The 23,195-nt window shown below is 35.5% G+C and overlaps 1 protein-coding gene across 2 annotated transcripts; it reads right to left on the reverse strand.

Annotated features, from left to right (window-relative positions):
* On the reverse strand, positions 1-22,883 carry LOC306885292 (tax1-binding protein 1 homolog A-like). Of its 2 annotated transcripts, XM_079441719.1 has the most exons (18): positions 22,768-22,883; positions 21,280-21,506; positions 18,614-18,716; positions 17,856-18,046; positions 17,112-17,219; positions 14,087-14,205; positions 13,469-13,559; positions 13,218-13,373; positions 12,199-12,438; positions 11,858-12,034; positions 11,572-11,647; positions 10,390-10,449; positions 9,042-9,310; positions 7,897-7,983; positions 6,990-7,170; positions 6,741-6,892; positions 4,370-4,455; positions 13-1,585 (listed from the first exon to the last, which is right to left on the reverse strand). In XM_079441719.1, the coding sequence occupies exons 2-18, from the start codon at positions 21,472-21,474 to the stop codon at positions 1,375-1,377; spliced, it is 2,502 nt and encodes an 833-aa protein (XP_079297845.1). In that variant the 5' UTR covers positions 21,475-21,506; positions 22,768-22,883; the 3' UTR covers positions 13-1,374. The 2 variants fall into 2 exon arrangements, with proteins under 2 accessions (XP_079297846.1, XP_079297845.1); XM_079441720.1 differs by lacking the exon at positions 10,390-10,449 and having other exon boundaries at positions 1-1,585; positions 22,768-22,878.
* Between the last annotated feature and the right edge of the window lie 312 nt (positions 22,884-23,195).

Consider the following 23,195-nt stretch of genomic DNA (forward strand, 5'->3'; position numbering starts at 1 on the left):
AAGAAAAGCAAACAAGTGTGTTTCTGTTTTATTGTCTATAGAGCGTTGATGTAATGACTTGCTGATACAAGGACAAATGTTCAGTTGAATGAACTTGAGCTGTAGCATTCTTTATTAATAAACATACACTTGATACACAAACACAGAGCAACCCTAAGTTAAACTTCCTGGCACACTTATAGTGTGAAGCATCGGCTTTGTTGGGTAAATGGATTTCAAGCAGGAATGTGTGATGGATATAATGCTGAAACTGAATGTATTAAGTTATGTTTGAACCAATGATGCACTGAAAAGTCGCTGCCGAATCCACAGCCATAGTTTTAGCACACTGGCTCTCTGGATTAAGTCCCTGGGTTATTTTAGCTGAGCTTCAAGAAATAGTTCACTTAAGCAAATGTTTTGTCATCATTACTATCACACAGAATAAGAAATTTAAATGGTAATTGGATTATTGAAAAGAGCTACTAGTAGAATAAATGGAGACTGGGGTTTTCAAGCTTCATAAATTAATCGGTTGAGCCACTAAACAGTTCATTCACAAATTGGACTGATTCAGTATGGAAGCTTGTTTCCGCCATGGGATTAAAAAAAAACTTATTTTCTCACAAATATTTTTCTTCTCAGAATTGAGGGTTCAAAACTGGCAGAATCAGGCTTCCATAATTTAGTTCATTGGCTCAACTTTAACAGATTTAAACCACTTTTATGATATTTTTTATAGTGCTTTTATAGTACTTTTCTGAAGCTTAAAAGCTTCAGTCCATATTTATTGTAATAAGATTTAAAGCACAACCAGCATTTAGTTTCACAGAAGAATGTTTTATGGTTTTAGAACAAAATGAGGGTGATTAAATGATGACAGAATATCTCATTTTAGATTAACTATCCCTTTAAATTAGTGTTTTAGTGACTGTTTCACACAGAAAGCATTCAATGTCTCTGAGGTAACAATTTAATAGTAATTTTAGTGATTTGGGTTAATTATGGTCATTTCCTTTTGGCAAAATAAACATATACATCATTGCATCATTGGTCCTTTAAAATGAATCTACATTTTCATAAACAACAACCTAAAGCTCTCATTTTAAAGAGTAATCAGTAGAACACAAAATTTTAAACTAAAAAAAGTGCTTTTCATTTGTTTTTACATATCTATTACACCTGAAGACCATTATTACAGTATTCTCTCCCTTAGAAGTTTAAATATCTGAATTAATGTTTGTCTATGTGCAAATCAAATATAGTCCTCCTGGCATGAGTGCAGCGGTTACGACAAAGTGACAACATCAGCGTGTTTTGAACAAAACACTGAAGCCCCTGAATCTCCTGAGGCGTTTTATATTGAACTAAAAGCAAATAAATATTTTTTCTTCTCTAATCAAAGTTGTCAAAGTTCAGAACATTGTCATCAAAGTGTGTGTGCACATGCTTTTCATAGAGATGCTGCTGGCAGTCCAGAGGAAACTGCTCGCTGCAGACGGGACATACCCTCCAGTGAGACTCCACATGCCGTTCGAAACTGCTTTGCTCAAAGTGTGGAGGGAAGATCACCTCACACAGGGGACACCGCTTATGAACATCAGGTCTGCGTGGGGAAGAAAGAGAGAGAGGGTTTTGATCTACAACTATGGTGGTAAGTGGGATGTGTTTGAAAGAAAGATTGCTTTTTACTTACTGCGTAATACATAATATGCAAAACTGTTTACTATACTACTAGTTTACAATGGAAACTGACAAAGTAAACATTTTAAACAGCAGTATGCTGTTGTCACTCTCACTACTGTTTAGTCAGAAAGCAGTGTTGGGGAAAGTTACTTTTAAAAGTAATGCATTACAATATTGCGTTACTCCCTAAAAAAGTAACTAATTGCGTTACTTAGCTACTTTTTATGGAAAGTAATGCGTTACGTTACTTTTGCGTTACTTTTGCGTTACTTTTTAAATATGAGCAGGGCTTGATTGTTTTTAATACAAGAAATTAGGTTAATACAAACGTAAAAGCCCTGTATCTTGTGAAGGAAAAGTAAATTCACGTCTGTAAAGTAAAACTCAGGATAAAAAGGTTTAACACTCTTCGGCAATAAAAAAACAATGAAGTACAATTGTTAGTTTATCTAAAGTCATTTTTGCTTATTAGTATGGTTGAACTGGATCATCAAAGGTCAGCAGAAAAGACATTGGTTAATAAAATGGGATTAGATACATTTGTGTTGTTTAACATTTAATTATTGCAGTTTGCGTCATATTCTGAGTTTGCATTTCACTGTTTTAATTCATTTTGATGAATACTAAATCTGTTTTTTGCGAGTGGGATGAATTCATGCACATTCACATTTAGATCTATAGTAACAGCATGCTCACAGCGCACTGTCAGTCAATAAATGGGGAAAAAGTAACGGAGTGTCTATTTACACTAAGTGCAAATAGCCCATCTTGTTGGCAAAGGCTATTTACACTAACTCCGCCCACTAATGTGTGATTGGGTTAGTCAACAATAAAAAAAGAAGTTAGCTCAACATTAGTTTCAGTGGCGTAGATTGTAAGGCGTATGCTTTTTGACGCGATCGACCCGAGTTCGAGCCCACCTTTTGCCAAACATTTTTTTCTCCCTTTTCAAATCTCATATCGCATCAGAAAGGCATTTATTTTCAATAAAAATGAAGGAAATAATCAAAAAGTTGAAAATAAAGTATCGGGTAGGGTTAGGGTAGGTATAGGGAGGGCTTTATTGTCCCAATAAGGTGGCATCCATTTAATAAATTTGAATTAAAATTATAATTTACACTCAGTACGTTATTATTGCATACTGTTTTATAATGTACTACAATACTGAGGTGCAGATAATTGCCACTATTTGCAATAAGTAGTATAAATAGCAGAAAATCTTGCTATTTTAACATAGTGTAAATAGAATCTATAGCTATTTGCACTTAGTGTAAATAGCATATCGTTAAAAAATATTGCTATTTTCACTTGGTGTAAATAGAATCCATCACTATTTGCATTTAGTGTAAATAGCATCTGTCACTAAAAAAATATGCTATTTGCACTTGGTGTAAATAGCATCTAATTGCTATTTACACTGAGTGTAAATAGCATCTATTGCTATTTGCACTTAGTGTAAATAGCGTCTATCACTATTTACACTTAGTGCAAATAGCCGCTGCCAAAAAGTAACTGGCGTTACTTTTTTGAAAAAGTAACTCAGATATTTTCTTGTAAATTAAAAAGTAATGCGTTACTTTACTAGTTACTTGAAAAAAGTAATATTATTACGTAACTCGCGTTACTTGTAATGCGTTACCCCCAACACTGTCAGAAAGTGACTCTTAAGTCGTCTCCGCGAACAAAAATTCTAACTTTTGGCAGTCAGATACAACACGTCAGTAAAATAAAACAAAATAAAATCTTCCTGTCAGTTGTCACTTTGGAAATGGAAAATCAATTCCATTGCTATGTTTCAAATGAAAAACTAACTTAATGGTTATCAGGGTTATTATTAGTAGCTAAAACTAAAACCATCATAAAAGCATTTCCAATACTTGAAATAAAATAAACAATAAAATACAAACAAAACAAATCCAGCTAGATTCCAAGGCAACATATTCATTTGGTTTAATTTCAAGTACTAAAATAACAAAAACTAAATTAAACAACAAAGCAAAACTACTAAAAACTGTAAAGACATATTTAAATAATAATAATAATAATGATCAAAAAAGAAACACTGAACTTAAATTACTAAAACTTTAGCTAACGTTAAAATAAAAACAGAAAATGTAAAAAAATATATTTCAAAATATTAACAAAAACTGAACATAGTAAATAGATTATACTAAAACAACACTGCTGCACACTATGCAGTCTTTATGGTCTAATATTTAGAATAGTTTATGGCACACACTTTGCAACCATATATCAAATGTAAACCTTTATATGTAGTATGCTTCATTGTCACATGTCCTCACCAAACAACAAATGACATCCAGTATTTATGATAATATTTTATTTAAAAAATATATATTTTTGGTACGTCTTCCTAAACTTTTGGCATTCAGATCCAATAATGAGTCAAAAACCCTAGAAAGATGTATGAAATAAAATGTACACAGACATTTACATTATTGGTCTTCATTTTCATAAACTTTTTTTTAATAAACAAAAATAAAATTTGATGTCACTTTGGAAATTGAAAGACAGGTCTAGAGCATTGCATTGTGGGATACAGTGGTTCACACGGTATGCTTTGTTGTATACCACCAATTTTTGCAAACATACTATTTCTAGGCATTCGATGCAAACGGTGTACAGTGTACATACTGCAAACATAGTACAAATAGTACAGTAGCATGCATTTCTGAACATTTACCTGGTATCAAAGCAGAAGCTGGTGTGGCTCTCGTTAGATTCCAGGCTCTGATGATCGCAGACTGCAGGGGCCTCACCATCACCTCCCTAAGAAAGACATAAAAACCAAATTGAGACGCAAACATCATTTCTTCTTGACTGAGACATAACAATACAATGTTCTTCAGAGGACACATTTAGCTGTCACCTCTCTATTGAGACATAACAGCTAAGATCTCACACAGACACACACACCCACACTTCCAACGAAAAGTCACGCCTGTCTGCACACAGCCGGCTTCCTGCAAAGGTTAATGGGCTTTTAACGCAGCAAACGAGAAAGGAGGAGAAAGGGGTCAGCGCCGATCTGCACCCTCAAATATCACAGGCCGGCACCCCCAGCCAATTAGCATAGCCCTCGTCAACATCTCTCTCTAACGAGCCTCTAGCCTCGTCACTCTAATCCGCTAACAAGCTCAAAAGAGAAAAGCCTTAATTGCCGTTTCATGCAAATTAACCACCTCTGTATTCACCTATGAACTGAGGTCTGAGGGTGCGGGGAATGCAGAGGGCAGTGAGGAAGAGAAGATGAAAAAAGAGTGAATCAAAGAGCTGCATTCAAAGGGCAACAAGGTGGAAGTCAAGAGAAAAGGCTGAAAACGGAAAGAAGGAAAAAGTGAAGGCTGCTAAAGAGTGACAAAAATACATGGTAATGCCACATATCAGTTTAAAGACTGGCACAATAACACCCAGTTATTAGCTCTGAAACATACAAAAATAAAGCTGACGAGTCATATAAACTAGTTTTATGGGTACTTTATATTAGGTGTCTTTAACTATAATGTACTTACATCAAAAATAATGAATTGTTTGGTACAATGCACTTATTGTGTTTATGCTGTATTGCAAATCACGTTAGCACTTTATTTTACAGTCCTGCTCCGCATATACATACTGTATGTACTTATTATAGTAATCACAAAACTGGGTAATAACTAGGTACTAACCCTGAACCTACCCCTAAACATAACATGGTAACACTTTATTTTAAGGTGTCTTTGTTACATACATGTACTTACCAGTATAACAATTAATTATGCATAATTACATGCAAGTAACCCTAAGCAAAAACCTAACCATATAGTAAGTACATGTAGTTAATTAATATTACTCCGTACTTAAATGTATAACTACACTGTAACAAGGACACCTTAAAATAAACTGTAACCCATAGTTACCTTCCTTACATTACCCAGTACTGTCAAGTTATAAAATAAAGCCCAACCCAAATCACTTTTGCTGCTGTTGAGGTGGGATTTGGTTAAATTTAGGGAAAGGTTTGGTGGTCTGGATAGGTTTAAGGTAGGTGTAGTGTTGTCAGTGTAATTATAGATGTAACTATAGATATTCAGTACAAATGTAATTACAGGAAGGTATTTTTAACAGTAAGTACAATGTAAAAACATGATCTACAAAATAAGCATCTGCCTTTTTTTTTATAATAATTTGTTACCCTCATGTCTAACCTGTATTACTTTCTTTCCTCTAAGAAACAAAAAAGAAGATATTTTGAATAATGTGCCACTTGCTCTTTTCTATGCATTTCAAGCTTCAAAAAAGATGCAAATGCCCCATAAATGTATCACAAAATATGTCTGAAGCCATTGTACTGTATTTTTTAATGCTTATATCACCCTCATTTCACAAATGACACAAAGCTAGATACAACTGTCAAATCTTGCAAAACAAAAAAAGTAGTCATCTCTTTAAAGAGAAAGTTTGATTTTCTTCACTATAAATCATTTTTGGAATCATTGTAATAATAGCTATTTTAATCATTTTTAAGATAATGCTAAATGATACCTTTACAAATTATTAAAACAAAATTCCAATAAAGAGATTCAATATTTTGTTTGCCTAAATGTTATGTGACCATTAACCAACATCAGAGAACCCTAAACATGCAGATGCGTTAAGTTATTGAAATGCAGTATAATATGATTTAAAACATATTTCTGCTTTGGGGTTGATGAAGAGGAACTTATCAGTTTTATCAATGGTGCTGTGACCAAAATGGTTGGAAATCAGTTTTAAAGCTTTAACGTCAGAAAAAAAAAACACCTGCTAAATCTCACTGTAGCATCAGACAGGATGTGTTTTAACAATGTACTACAGATAAGCAACAGCTTTAAAAATGATACTGTCCAGATTAAAACACACTCTTCTAATACGATCCATCAAGCACTACTTATAGCAGTGTGAAGTTACATTAAAACAGACCATGTCTCTTATACATCTATGTAGCTGCCAAAGAAATATACACAGTAGAAGTTGTTGTGGTGTTTTCAATATATTTCCACTGCTCTGTCTATGTGTACAGCATATTTCCTTACGTTAGGCCGCTCTTCTGTGGGATTCTCCAGGCCATCAGGGGGGCTGAGACTGCGTGATGGCTGACTGCAGACCACAGGACCACCCCACGGCGGTGGAGCCAAAGGAGGGGGCCGGCAGGTTTGTTCTGGGGATAATGCCCCATCTGCTCCATCTAAGCAACAACAATTCAGGAAGCTCTAAATAGGGCTGTCATATCACAAAAACTTTTAGTAAAAGTTAAATAAAAGTAGACAGAAGCGGGCACCCACCCCGGGTCTCTTGCTCTGAATAGGGGTTTCCGTACTGCAGTTCAGCTGGTTGTTGGGGCACCAGTGGAGGTGGAGGCTGGTCTTGTGTATACGGCAGTGGGTATCGCAGAACCATTGGCTCTCTGACGTCTGACCTCCGACTCCCTGCTGCCTCCACTCTGTTCATACACACCTGCAATGCCTGCAAGAAAAACAAAATATATGATCACAAAGTGAGTTCTCAACATACCTGACAGGAAACACTTATGTATTGCTTACATGAGTAAAAGTAGCTAATACAAATATTGTCACTTAAATTGCAAATGATAAAGGACAAACCTGGCTTGATGCTTAAATTACAGCACTGCAATACTCTCATAATGATACACTATTTATCTATTTAGACACTACAAGAACCTGAATTAAACTTCTTAGGCCAACAACCAAAGAAACTGAAATCTTGAGTTCTATTTTGCAATACAGATTAAATATTACCAGTCTTTAAATAGCACTGACACAGTGTATAACTCTCCTGGCTTTTTTTACTCTTTTTCTTGTTCTTTCTTTCATTATCCTTTGACCTCATATCCGTGAGCCATGATTAGAGGAATTATTCGCACATTTAACATTTAACACAAGTGCTGATGGGTAATCAGGGAGCCGAATGTGGCATTTAGCCGTGACTCTTGGGGCTCAAACATTCACACTCTGCCTGATTTCAGCGACTTACCTGCTAAGAATCAAATTAAGGTATTTAATATTTAAGATTCTCGTTAACATTTAGAAGATCAAGCTAATAATACCAGCTTTAGAAGATATTGCAGCTTTTTGGATAGCAAACACAGAACACAATACTTGAGTATATTACAACAAACTGTTTATAGGAACAAAAATGATAAGAACAGGTTTATACAATAAATGCTCTTACCTTTTCCAGTCTCTCTTTCTCCCTGGTCACCACCACAAGACTCTCCCTCAGAGCAGACACCTCTCTGTCCTTCACTGCCACTTGAGTCTATCAAGGAATTCATACAATTTATTTTGAGTGGCATCTGGACATATGTTTTGTAACTGCTCTAAAAACACCACTTGAAAGTGAAGTGTGTGATTCTAAACCACTAAAGGCACAAAACAGAGTTTTGAGTTGCAAGTCCTATAATATTTAAAAATGATGAGGAGTGGCTATAGATTATTAAGCAAGCATATATAGGTTATCAAGCTATTTTAATTCTGGACTTGAAAATTTGGAGTGTTTCTCAGGATGTGACATTTTCTGACCAAAAAATGTGAATAAATTTTCCATTACTTTTGAAAAGACTGCTTCAAGCTAGAAACACTAAAAAGTTAATGGTTCAAAAGTTCAATTTCAAGTTTTGAAAGAAGTCTTGTATGGTAATAAAGGCAAGATGTATTTGATTTAAAAAAAATACAGTAAAAACAGACATCTTGACAATCATTATTACATTATTTAAATAATAATTTAACATAATATTTAAATTTTTCCGCATCATTACTCCAGTTTTCAGTGTCACATGATCCCCCAGAAATCATTCCAATATGCTGATTTGCTGCTCAAGAAAGGCTGCTTAATATTTTTGTGGCCTGCTGATCTCCTTCTCTTTCTCTCTTTCTGAGTTATCATTGTGTAAATGCTTGTTTGGGTTTGAAGTTCAGTTGTAATGGTTTTACTAAAATCTTACTCTGCTCTCCAGCAAACAGTCATAAAGCATTTGGTGAGAGTATGTGCATGCGTTTAAACACGCTATAAATAAAAGGCTTTCCTTTTGATGGTGTCTCCAGCTTTGTCTAAATATTCAGACAAGAGTACTTTACGACCTCCTTTCCACTTGGCCAGCTCTGTCCTTAATGACTGCTGTGTTCACACACACTCACAAGACTGACGGAAATGTGATACCTCAGTGAACCGGACCTAAAAATCAACCCGTGGAAGTTCAACTGTGTTTGCACGCTTGTGTGCACTGACATCTTATGCAAATGAATGTGTGAGTATCCGTGACTGGCTCTTCCCTGTGAGGTTGAAGGAATCTTGTGTGTGTGTGTGTGTTTACGTACTTTAAACCGCTGCTCCTCACTGGCTAGCAGGAGCTTCAGGTTTTCATTTATGGTGCACTGCTCTCTCCATTTCTCCTCCATGCAGGCAAGCTCAGCTTCGACTGACACACTGCACTCCTCTTCCTCCTCGTCCTCCTCCTCTTCATCTTCGTCGTCTTCCTCCTCTCCCTCTTTTTTCTCTTCTTTCCCCTCCTGTCCAGGTCTGCCTTCAACTTCCAGTCTCTCTGCATCTCTTTGTGTCACACGTTTGATCTCAGCAGGATATTGGTCTTTCAAATGTGAGAAATTAACACATAAGGATTTGGTTACAATTTTGCGACGTGACACAATAACCGACAATAATAATAATAATCATATTCAAGATTTTTTTTATTTGTCACATACACAATTATACAGAGTATAACCAGCAGTAAAATGTAGGTCAGGTTCGCTCCAAGGACAGTGCAATTATAAAGTATACAAATATTAAGAAAAAGAAAAGTAGAAAAAAAAATAAAATAAAATAAAGATAAAAAAATATAAATATAAATATAAATGTGCAGGTCAGTATGTTGTTGACTTAGATAATAATAAGAGGAATGTGCAAAAAGTTGTACAGGGTATGTAAATAGCAGCAGTATGAGGTAGAAAAAATTCTGAAGCTTATTGAATACAAGCTTCACTGGCCACTTTATTAGGTACACCGGTTCAATTGCTTGGTGTAACAAATTGCTAATCAGCCAATCACATGGCAGCAACTCAATGCATTTAGGCATCTAGATGTGGTGAAGACGACTTGCTGAAGTTCAAACCGAACATCAGAAAGGGGATTTTATACGGAGATACTGCAGATACTGAGCAAAGGGTCTGAATACTTAGGACCATGTGATATTTCAGTTTTTCTTTTTTAATAAATCTGCTAAAATGTCAACAATTCTGTGTTTTTCTGTCAATATGGGGTGCTGTGTGTACATTAATGAGGAAAAAAATGAACTTAAATGATTTTAGCAAATGGCTGCAATATAACAGATTGAAAAATTTAAGGGGGTCTGAATACTTTCCGTACCCACTGTAAGTGACTTTGAACATTGAATGGTTGTTGCTGCCAGACGGGCTGGTCTGAGTATTTCAAAAACTGCTGATCTACTGTGATTTTCACGCACAACCATGTCTAGGGTTTACAGAGAATGGTCCGAATAAAAAGAAAATATCCAGTGAGCGGCAGTTGTGTGGACAAAAATGCCTTGTTGATGTCAGAGGTCAGAAGAAAATGGGCAGACTGGTTAGAGATGATCGAAAGGCAACAGTAACTCAAATAACCACTCGTTACAACCAAGGTATGCAGAATACCATCTCTGAACGCACTCACCAAAATTGGACAATAGAAGATTGGAAAAACGTTGCCTGGTCTGATGAGTCTTGATATCTGCTGTGACATTCAAATGGTAGGGTCAGAATTTGGCCTAAAGAACATGAAAGCATGGATTCATCCTGCCTTGTCTCAACGGTTCAGGCTGGTGGTGGTGGTGTAATGGTGTGGGGGATATTTTCTTGGCACACTTTGGGCCCCTTAGTACCAATTGAGCATCATTATAAACGCCTCAGCCTACTTGAGTATTGTTGCTGACCATTGTCCATCCCTTTATGACTACAATGTACCCATCTTCTGATGGCTACTTCCAGAAGGATAATGCACCATGTCACAAAGCTCAAACATCTCAGACTGGTTTCTTGAACATGACAATGAGTTGACTTTACTCAAATGACCTCCACAGTCACCAGATCTCAATCCAATAGAGCACCTTTGGGATGTGGTGGAATGGGAGATTCGCATCATGGATGTGCAGCCGACAAATCTGCAGCAACTGCGTGATGCTATCATGTCAATATGGACCAAAATCTCTGAGGAATGTTTCCAACACCTTGTTGAATCTATGCCACGAAGAATTAAGGCAGTTCTGAAGGCAAAAGGGGGTCCAACCCGGTACTAGCAAGGTGTACCTAATAAAGTGGGCGGTGAGTGTATATATGCATATGCATATAGATATATGCATATATATATATATATAAATAAATGCACCAATGCTGCATTTATTTGATCAAATATACAGTAAAAAGTGTAATATTGTGAAATACTATTCGAATTTAAATGAACTGTTTAGTATTTAATGTATTTAGTTATGTTTAATATATTATTCCATTAGTACAGTCTTTAGTGTCACATGATCATTCAGAATTTATAACAATATGCTGATTTGATGCTCAAGAAATGTCTTATTATTACCACTGAAAAAGGTTGTGCTGCATAATAGTTTTGAGTAAATTGATAATTTATTTTAATTTTTTTTTACTTTTTTGATATATGGCATTTATTTGAAGCATTAATTTCCTTCAAAAAAAGCTTTTATTACTCATTTTTATTTATTTATTTAATTATTTTTAATTCATTTTAATTAATTTTTACTTTTTGTAATAATTTTAAAAGGAACTAGTTTTAGGACGTGTGTTGGAGTTTAAATGTGTTTTGATTCATTTGTTTCCTTCCCAATACCTGTGGGGGGTGTTTCTGCATCTGGTGTGTGTAACTCCTGTGTGGTCTCTGTAGAGGCATCATTCCTGTTACAGTCCTAAAACATATGTAATATTTTAAGATTTCACACAAAAATATAGGAGGATGTTTTCACAACAGACTTCACTTATAAACCTCAACTAACATACATAAAAACAAAACGTAAGATTGCTTAACATCTTATGTGCATAATTAAGTATATCACTGTAAGAGTTGCATCTTTCTGTAAAATTTACAACTGTGTAAAGCCATAATTTCAGTTACTCACCCCCTGCTGCGTCTCCTGTTGCTGGGTCAGTTTGGTGACTTGTCTTCGCAAACGTTGGCACTCTCTGTATTTCTCTTTATAGTGCTCTGCAGCCATATTTAGACGCAGCTTTAGTTCCTCAACATCCTTTTGTAGCTCCGCCTCCAGCTCTGAAACCACACCCACTCCAGCCCTGCCCTGAATTTTATTTTATTTTTTAAATAAAATAACGCAAGAGAGAGAGAGTTATCACACAGTTCACACTGTCTCGAAACATTGCATCTAAACCATGTGTTCTTCATATTGTTATTTACTTTATCTTCACAATCAAATAAATATAAGAAACAGTTAGTTGTGGTTACCACTTCCTGTGATGCCTGGCTTCTCATCCGGTCAAGCTGATTCTGAGCATGTCTGCATTCTTCCTGGGCTTCAGCTAAACGGGCTCGTAGGTCTTCTGTCTCCTGATGGGCACGGTACAGCTCAGCCATGGTGCGATCTCGCCCGCCGGAGGCATCACGTAACTCAGAACCCAACATGGCGGCCTGCTGCCGCGTGGCCTGGAGCTGCTCCTCAGCTTGACGCAACTGCTCTTTCAGACCCTGGAGATGCACACAATGCATTAGGAAGACGAAGTATGATTTATGTGAACAAGCACTATATCGTATATATACCCACCAAGGCTGAATTTATTGTATCAAAAATACTGTAATTTTAAGTGCTCAATTTTTTAATAATGGTTCATATTATTATCAATGTTGAAAACAGTTTTGCTGCTTAATTATTTTTTGGAAATCTGATTCTTTGATGAATAGAAAGAACAACATATATTTGAAATATTATATATTCAAAAGAACAAGATATATTTGAAATATAAAACCTTTGTAAAACAAATGTTGTCACTTTTGATCAATTGAGACAAAATCTTTGAGCATCCATGCAGCATAGAAGTTCATTTTTTTTATATATCTTTCTTATCCCAAACATTTAAATAGTAATTTTTTGTGGTTTTCACAAAAATATTAAGCAGCAAAAACTGCTTTCAACATTATAATAATAAGACATATTTCTATATTAGAATCATTTCTGAAAGATCGTGACACTGAAGACTTGAGTAATGGCTGCTGAAAATTCAGCTGTGCTATCACAGAAATAAATTACATTTTAAAATATATTAAAATAGGTATTTTAAACTGCAATAATATTCCTCAATATGGCTGTAATAAATAAATGCAGCCTTTAGTGAGCATAAAAACCTTTTTAAAGGTTATAATATAAACCTTTTATGATTTAAAAAAAAATCATACTTATTCCAGAATTTTGCCCAGTAGTAAATATATTTAATGTATTTGTATTTATTTTTTAAATAAACATCTATTACGGCATTAGCGGGGTGTGTGTCTTTCTCTGTGCGTAGCCTGTGTAGTTCCTCCTGGTACTGTGCGATGGTGACCTCTCTGTTTAGCTCCACTGCCTTCAGCATCTGCAGCTCTGCACTGAGTTTAGTGTTTTCCAGCTCGGCACTGCGCACATGAGACTGTAAGCGTAAACACACAAGGATCATTGCACGTCACACGACTGATCGATGCACATGATTACAGTTTATAACCTGCAGATACTACACACTCTTACTTTGTAAAGCTCCCTGTCGTCTCTCTCATTCTTCAGTTGAGTTTGTAAACTGTCCCTCTCGGAAGTCACCTTCTGCAGCCTGTCTCTTAACCTGGACGACACAAAAAAACAAAGTACACCATATAAATCCTCAACTATAAATCTGCATTCTTATCCTGAGAGTCCAAGTCAAAATCTAATTCAGACTTGAAAATAAAAATGGAAAATGCAAACATTATGGAATAAACTATATATATTTTTTTAAATTCTTTGTAGGTTACTAATCATATAATCACATTTGATTAGATGTGTTTGCCTCCATTGAAACACAAGATGGTCAATGGATTCTCAAAAATATGATCATCAGGTTTTACACAAACCTGCAGAGTTTGAGTGCTGCATTCATCAAAGCAAAAATAAAATGCTAATTGAAAAAAAAATAAAAAAATTATTACCTCAAATTGCTATGCTGATAAAACAATTAAAAGTAAATCTAATTAAAATAAAAAAAAATATTAAATTAAACTAAATACACAATAAAGGCATTTAAAACTAGTTGTCTCAAACTTTTGGACCCTAATTTAAATATGTAAATAATATAATTATATTCATGTCAGGTAATGTATGCTCGGGCCTTACCAGTCCAGTTCAGTCTCTTTAAGAACAGCTTTTTGTGTGATTTCTAGCAGGTCCTGTTCAAGTTGTCTGACTCTGGTTTGAGCCTCCTCCTTCTCCTCACGCAAGCCTTTCTGCAGCTCCTGCAATTGGACAGCAAATGCTATCAATCACACCTTCCAGCCAATCAAAACACTCCAAGCATTTTATCCAATAGCAAAAAAATCTATCAAAAGTGTTTAACCAATTATTAAAAAAATAACTATAATTTAAATAGTTAGATCTTCAAACAAACAGCATATAGATTAAATGAAAAAAAATGTGGATTGTTGCTAGACACAGTGAAGCAACAGAGTAATCCATTGGGAATAATAGAGACTTCACAGACTCTTTTGATAATGAGGAAGTTTACAGGAGACTTAACTGAAAGAGAAAACATTTATCAGAAATGCAGATATTATTCTGATCCAGTCTTTCCCTCTCTCAAAAAAAAAAAAAAGTCCATGGCTGAAGGTAATTTCCCAATAGTATGATGTCAGCAGGAAAAGAGGGGGCTTCGATTTCACTTTTGTTGCGGCGGCTCATATTTAACAGTCGTCATCAGTAAATCACAGTAACATCTGGTTCTGAAAACATGCATACACGCCTTGTCCTCCAGCTAATCTGGTGACTCGTGGTGTTTTACGGCCGATGATGTTTCGGAATTGCAGCACAGCCAAATAAAATGTGAGGTCGTAAAATTAGCAGCCACAAAATATATACTTATGTTCTCACGATAAAGAGGAAGTCTATTTTCATATGCAAGTTCTGACAGTTTAACAGACACACGCACACTTATGGCATATGAAAGGGTTTGTGTGACTGGGGTGTGAGAGAGAATTATAAAAGTGTTAATGTTTTATTTGTGGTGTTCTTTGTCCTTTGTGACACTCATAATTCACACTTACACACACTTCAATAGGGTTTCCAGAAGAAACACCAGGGGGCGCTGAAAGACCAGCAAACCAACTGAATCGCATCCTGCTGTTTTCTGGGCCCTTTAAGAGTTTAATGTGCTTGTTGTGCAGTCAAACATCAACACCACATCAGAGCCAAACGAATCTGCAAAGATTTTCTTTTTTTTATGCTGAGGGGAAAATCACATTTTGCGAAATGGATTTTAGATGGGAAAATGTGGTATATGGATGAAATTAGCTGGCCATATTAAATAAACAATGCAAGGGGTAGGAATCACCACAATATTCTTTGGTATTGATGGTGTTTACATTGTTTTGTTTATTTACTTATTTTTATGCCATCTAGCATTTTTAAAAGTCAGTTATAGGTGATAATTAGATAAATACATTTAAAATAATATCTAAAAAGGGATACAAGATATAGGCCAACTAAATAAACTGCCTTTACACTGGTACACTACTGTTCAAATGTTTGGGGTAAGATTTTTTAAAGAAATTAACCATTTGGATGCTTTAAATTCTTAAAAATAAATAAATAATTTCGATAATAATTGCTTTTGATAATATATTTGATAAGAAACATTTTCAAGCAGCAAATCAGCATATTAGAATGATTTCTGAGGGATCATGTGACACTAAGGACGGAAGTAATGGCTGATGAAAATTCAGCTTTGCCATCACAGGAAAGTTACATTTTAAAATATATTAAAATACAAAATTGGGTAACACTTTATTTTAAGGTGTCATTGTTACATATGTTACATACTTACTATTGTAACAATAACAATAAAATTATGCACAATTACATGCAAGTAACCCTAAGCCAAAACGTAATCATAACCCTAACCATATAGTAAGTACATGTACTTAATTAATATTACTCAGTACTTAAATGTATAATTACACTGTAACAAGGACACCTTAAAATAAAGTGTAACCGAAAATTATAATAATATTTCACAATATTGTATAGTGTATATAGCCTTCATCAGAGTACGATGGTATTACCATCTGATACCTGAATAATGATAAGGTCACATTACTATATTTTGTAAAGTCAAATTAATAGGAATGACAAAAGGTTCAGAAAATACAGATGAAAAATTTTAAATAAAGGAGTTATTAATATGAATTAATAAAAAATGAGGGATATCAACACTAACCAACAAAAATGAAAAATATCAATGCATTTATTTAACTTGACATTATAACGATCCAACACCCCTCTTTCAACCCCATCCTCTAATGAGACATCAGCCAATCAAATGTTTGCAAACTGCTTAGATATGAAATGATTGACAAGACTGTTTCTGATAAACAATAACAAAAAAAGCTGCCCGTTTCAGACAATTCAGAACATGAGGCTGTTACAAAGACAGACAGGACACATTTCAGTTATATATATCAAGTAGTAGTGACGTATTATGTGTGGTATTTCAAAAAAGAATTCACATACAGCACCTTTTAATATCATCAAAGCAAGCAGACGAGAAAGAGAGAGAAAGAGATCGGGAGAGAGAAAATCGCGTGACTGGCTGCTGTTGTCTCAGTGACTCAGGTCTCCTCCTTTCTGTTGAGTGGTTTTGGTGGACATTAACTCCTGGCTGCCGGCACAAGTTTGACGTCACGTCTACCCTCTGTGGTCAACATGGCACTGCCTTGATAACAGATGCCCAAGTAAACTTTTCTATGTCTCGCTCTCTTTCTTTCTCTGTTTCTCAAACTCCCAATTCTTTCCCTCCAAGTAAATCATCCTCAGCACAGTCAGAATTAAGCATGGATAAATCACATGACTTTATGGGGAAGGTCAGTAATGCACACAGAGACACACACATGGCCATTATCTGATAAGATAAAGTGCTTTGTGGGAGTAAGTTCACCGTCAGTCAAACAGAAAAGCGTTTTACACTTGGAGACAGAAAGTCTTAAAGCACCAATGTGCACATGCACACACAGGAGAGCGCTTTGATGTGCAGATAACTTGAACTTGTGATCTCTGGTGTGTGTTACATGCTGTTTAAACACTGTGTGTGTAAGACATCTTTGCTGCTTCGTTGGTTGGTTGCTTTTATGTGCGAGTGTGTATTTAGTACCTGGTTCTGTTGTCTCTGTCTCTCCTGTAGCTGATCTCTCTCCTGTGTGAGGAGGCGTAGTGCTTTCTGCAGTTCTTTGCACTCCTGTTGAACTTCCTCTACACGCTGCTGCTCATACACACATATACAGATAATAAGCCAAAAAAAATAAGACACAAGCTTTGTTCCAAAACCTAGTGAGATTCCTTGCTTCCTACATAGACAGCTGCCATCTAAGACAGCACCTTCCCATAAAAGCGCTTTGGGTGTACAGCAATACACAATAAAGCGCTATATAAATGCATCATTCATTCATCATTCATTCATAATGGAAGCTCATAAGTGACTGATTTGGAATGCTATCTCTCTATCTCAATAAGCATATTAAAACACAGCACACAAACATATTGGGGAAAATAATGCATTTTAATTACACTGCACTATAATGAATGTTTTTCAGTGCTGAACTAAACAGATGTTTATATATTTTTTAATGTATTCATTTTTATTTACAATTTGCATTCAGATTGTAAATGGTGCGTTCATAATTGACAATTTTCTTTTTCTTTATTTTTCCCCCTGGGAATGTCACAATGCATCATTGCAAACAATACATGCAATTTTGCTTTATAATTTGGATAAAACAAGTTAGCTCAGAGACAGCATGATTAGGTTTCCTAAGGTTTGCATCAAGAATGCACCTGTGATGCCCTAGGTTTTGGAACAAAGCAGGGGTTTGTATTCTTGTTTGTGTGATTTGCATACCTCAAGTAGTTCAGTCTTTGTGGTCACAACCAGTATGTCTGAGTTCCCATCATCTTCTACTGTCAGTAGCTCCTCCCCTGTGGGTGTGGCCGGGCGGAATTGGAATGGAGTGCTCGCACCTCTGATTTCACCCGTGTGTGTGACATAGCAGAACTGATAAAACTCACCATCACTACGGGGAACATAATATCCTAGGAAACAGCATGTAGAATATTTGATTACAGGTTTAATCTTTATCAGATGCAGCATCTTATACTATAACTTACAATAGAAAGGTCATCTGCAAACAAAGTAAACCAAAAACAAAATGTCCTACAAAACAAAACATCAAAGATTTAGCCCGCATGAACTTTCAAAAGTTGCTGAAAATCAAAAATGAAAGAAGCTGAAATCAAAAATGATGACTTTATTTTCTACTTAACAACAATAAAAAAATACCCATTTTTAATAATCCAATCAAACAAAACAAAACAAAAAAGGATGACATTAAATAAAAAATTATTTGGTCTTACTGCGCAAAAAGCTAAAAACAATTAACAACATAACATTAAGAACACCCAATTCACAGTCCAATTAAATTATGATGGATAAAAGCAAGTTTAACCATCCTATCAATTCCTGAAAAATAAAATAATGTCCCACCCTTCACTTTTCTCCTTTTCCACTACATCAAATTACAGAAGTAAAATAGGGTTGCATAGAGCAATACATGTTGACTTTGTGTGTGTGTGTGTGTGTGTGTGTGTGTGTGTGTGTACCCTGAAAGATGATAGTTCGGTGAACTGTGGATCCCTCAGTGTAGTTTTCAGGCATGGGAGACCAGAGAAACGTGTAGTAGTCTCTTGCACTGCTCCAGCCCACCTAACACACACACACACACACACACACATAAAAACAGCAAACAAGAACTGAGTCAGAACTAAAACTTTGTGACCAGACCAATGAAAGACTTTGAAAACTGTTACAAGTAAAACGTATAAAACACAGACTAGTTCATTTTGACCAAAACGATACAAGCAAAACTATATAAACACAAAGACTATATAAAATGTTTAAGGATCACCCAGTCAAAACAGATGGAAAGAAAGTGAGAAAAAAGAAACATTACTTACTAATAATACATTAAACCTGTGGGAGATCTAAAGTCTTATTACTTTGTCTCATATCGATTTCACAGGTTATAAATATCACAATAAGCTCAAGGAGGAATGGAAACACTTAGCCTCCTTTCTGAATTTCTTAGCCAGCTGAGAAAAGGGGGCACAGTGTGTGTGTGTGTGTGTGTGTGTTTGCGTGTAGGGTTGGAAAAGGAGGCATAATGGAAAAAAAAGGACCCGGAAAAAGGTGAAAATTTTACACATGCTTCAAAGGCGGCTAAAAATGATGTGGTTACTCTGAAAAGTGTGAGTGTGCATGTGAATTTAATCATTTCTGCCTTTGAAGCACGTGTAAAATTTTCACCTCCATAACCACCCATATTTGTGTGTGTGCAAATGAGTGATTGCATGGTTTTATGCAGTTTTAAATGAAATATGATGGAAATGAAGAAAAGAATGTAGTCCACCATCATAAACATGTCACATACGGTAACTTCTTACAATTACAAACAAGACACACACACACAATCAGCAATTTGTCATCGTGATTTTTCACGGCACTACCTGACATTTACTTTGATTACAATATATCACATCTGCAATCCCTTTTTTTTTACGGAAAGTATTCTGCTTTCATCTGGAACGCAGTCATCTGTGAAGAAATCACCTATTAATTACAGAGAAGAGAAGTAAAGAGGAGAGCAAGAGGATAAAAAGAGAGAAGGCATCCGAGTGTGTTTCAAACAAGCCATGCTTGTACACGCATGACCGATAAACGATAAATTAAATAATAAGAGGGCTGACGTAACTATAAATCAGGGGCATAAGAACATGTTCGACATGTGCGCGACAACTTAATTATATAGTACTTGAGTACACCGAGTGTGTGTGTGTGTCTGTGCACAAACCTACTGTATGTGTATATGCATGATTACACAGCATTTTTGTATTGCTTAAAGGTAGCCTATTTTCAACATGCCTCAACATGCTCCTTCATAAAGAGTACTATGTTCGTTCACCCTGCAAATTTGAAAAAAAAAAAAAAAAAGTTTTTTTTTTCCCTTTTCTTTACACACAGGGATACTGCATGCATATACAAATAAAAAATTTAGAACTTTACACATAAAGAGATAAAATACTGTACAAGAATTGATATATAATTCATGTCATTTAATATGAAAATATCAATTTAATTTAAAACTGAAATTTTGCGTATTAAATAAAAAAGGACATTGCAAGTACAAATTAAAAAGCTGCAACTAATTATTTGTAGAACTTTACAAATAAAAAGATAAAATACAGTTATTTATATATAATTAATAACATTTCATTGAAATATTAAAATAATAATTTAAAACAGAAATTTGGCATTTTAAGTAAAAATAAAAAACAATAAGGTGCAATTATTGAAATATAATTAACATTTAAAATTTGAAATTAAGTTTAGCATGTAATGTAATTCTATTTTAGCTGAGTAAAAATAGAAATAACAATAATCTCTGCACACAGAAAATTTAAGTCATTGTTAAACTATTATGCAACTTGCTGCTTTCTAGAGGGAGCAGTGCTTTCTCAAAACCACCAGAGGGAGCCTGTGGTTCTCCAAGTAATATAAAGCACAAGTTAAAGGTGTGTACTGAGTGTGTGTGAATGTGGAGGAATAATTCCCACATTACCTCATTAATAAATTGAATACGAGTCCATAGATATTGTCAGAATTCATCCAACTATAATGCTCTACCATACAAGTCTGACTACTTTTATCCAGTTATGCATTACACATAGCAGCTAATATCTGTTATTACACTACATATTATTGCAGATAAAAGGATGAACGGAGAAAATACCAAAGCAAAAGCATAAGGAAGGATTAATTTGTTGTGGGAAACGCCCACAGCATCCAGCACAACAGCCCATGTGATCAAACACACACACACACACACACACACACACACACACACACTTCAACTCTATTCCCCCGTAAACTAACCATCAAAACAACAGCGAAATTGAGCGGATTAACCATCTTTTTTCCAATCCACATTTTCCCCTGCAACCCACCACTCTAAATGTTGTCTGGAAAGATCTGGTTGATTTGAAGTGCCTTTTAAACCAGTCATAAACTGTCACTGTATCTGAACAAGATGTAAAGTTTCCGTGTGCTCATTTCTTCTTGATTAAATACAAGATTAAATTTCGAGATGAAAGAAGAGTGAGAGAAAAAAAGGGAGATTAAATCAGGTGGACAGAATTTTCTTGCAAAAAACATTTCTGAAAACCTAAATATTGACCAGATCTATGTGTGAAAATATGTAAAGTGTACCAACCTTAAAGATGCCAACCCAGTCTTTGGGATGTGGGGTGATGAAGGGGGTGAGTGTGTAATGACATTCAAGCGCTGCCTGCGGGAGGAAGCTTTTCCCAACATTCTGGAAGATGACATGGGCGAAGTTGGACGTCTCCATGACAACACTTCCTCCTTCACCAGCAGATGCTCCCATATCACAGGCTGACAACATCATAAGTGCTCAAGGAAAGCCTGTGAGTGGTCTACCTGAAACAAGAAGGAATTAAATTTACAAAGAAATAATCAGGTTTAACTGACACAGTTTCTCTTTCATAATATAGGGATATTGTTCAGTCAGAGAGTCAAAAATTGCTAAATAAACCCCAAAATGGACTTGTAAACTCACCCTGAATGAGTTTTACATTACCCTGCATTATTACTTAGCTACTTACCAAATAAATAATAGGAACATTTGAAATGTTTTTATCTTACTTTTAGAGACCTCAGAGAGACACAACCATAGCTATGCAGAAAACATTGGTTTTACAGTATGAAAGGTCAATTTTATAATATGGCCCAGGAATTATTATTGAAGTACGCTTACATAACATATTACTTTATAATTTTCTACTGATTTATTTTAATTCCAGAGATGTTCACCAAAGTTTATATTCTTTATATTTATTTAATGATGTTAAAATAAGAGTCCACATTGAAAATTGCATGATGGCGTGTTTAAGCAACACATAATTTGCAATAAACTAGAGGTCAATCTACTGCATTAAAATGTTATTTAGATGCTTAAATATTTCTGAGCTGACATACATTTGGTTTAAGGCCATGTGCAGCCGCATGAAGAAGACCTGCCCAGTTCCAGGCCGGTGTAGTGCCGAATTCTGACCCCCGCCAGATTATTACCCCCCTAGTATTGTTAGGTTTAGGGTTAGGTGTGGGGGAGGGGTTAGGATTAGGATTAAGCAATCAGGTAGCGATTTCAACGTGGGGGGTAATAATTTGGCAGGGAGTCGAAAATAGGCACAACACCGGATGGGGCGATGCCGAGCAGGCCTGTGTGCATGGCACTGCTGATGCTGCTGTCATCCCTGTTCAGGCCTTTACTGTCAATGACAGCTCGATTCAATACAGCATATAACATATTCGCACGGAAATCATTATATGGTGGTTTAAAACATAACATTCCTTCTTAATTATACCAAAACATGTTTGCTTAAACCGAAAGCGACTTTCTAGAGATATTTCACTTGCATCATGTCGCTAAGTAACAAGTCATTGCGGATTTTAATGGTAGTTACAAGTACACTAGATGATGTAGCATTTTTCTGTAGATGTATTTATTATACGACGGAAATTACTGGCGGTGGCCTTAGAGGATGAGCTGATGAGTTTTATTAATCCTACTGCAATCCCACCCCTAAATACATCGAGATGGACCGCATGCAATTCCAACATATATTTCCAAGATTATCACTATATATCTTATAGTCGTCACCCAATAAATCCGTTATACCTGTAATCCATGTAACTCTTGTTGTATAGATTGCTTGATAACGCAGGTGGAGAGTGCCTCTGTCATGTAGCTGAACCGGGTGTCAACATGTTTTGAGAATCTAGAAACGTCATCCTACTTCCGGTCGGTTGCGCACTGTGATTGGTTTATTTTCTCTCGTCACTGAGATCCGTGTTTTATCATTGGTTAGTGAAATAACCCCAACAAAACAGAGATGGGAGGAATGATTCTTTTCAGAGAATCGGTTCTCTCGAACAGAACAACTCAACTCTTATGACTATCAACTTCGAATCAAAACGAATCATTTCAGTCCGACATACGTGGAAATTATGCAAAAATGCCAAGCGTTACTTAAAAGAATATAATATGGTTATTGTATGCAGATATTATAGTTTTAGGAAACGTGTGATCATTTAATATGTTAAGAG

Source organism: Barbus barbus, assembly GCF_936440315.1.
Source record: "Barbus barbus genome assembly, chromosome: 19".
Taxonomy (NCBI): domain Eukaryota; kingdom Metazoa; phylum Chordata; class Actinopteri; order Cypriniformes; family Cyprinidae; genus Barbus; species Barbus barbus.

Excerpts from the sequence above, each read along its gene's own strand:
- LOC306885292 (XM_079441719.1), bottom strand. The coding sequence starts at position 21,474 with ATGATGTTGTCAGCCTGTGATATGGGAGCATCTGCTGGTGAAGGAGGA. Across the intron at positions 11,648-11,857 it reads AACAGGAGACGCAGCAGGGG|GACTGTAACAGGAATGATGC; the intron begins GTGAGTAACTGA and ends CATATGTTTTAG. Across the intron at positions 7,171-7,896 it reads AGAAAGAGAGACTGGAAAAG|GCATTGCAGGTGTGTATGAA; the intron begins GTAAGAGCATTT and ends TTTTTCTTGCAG.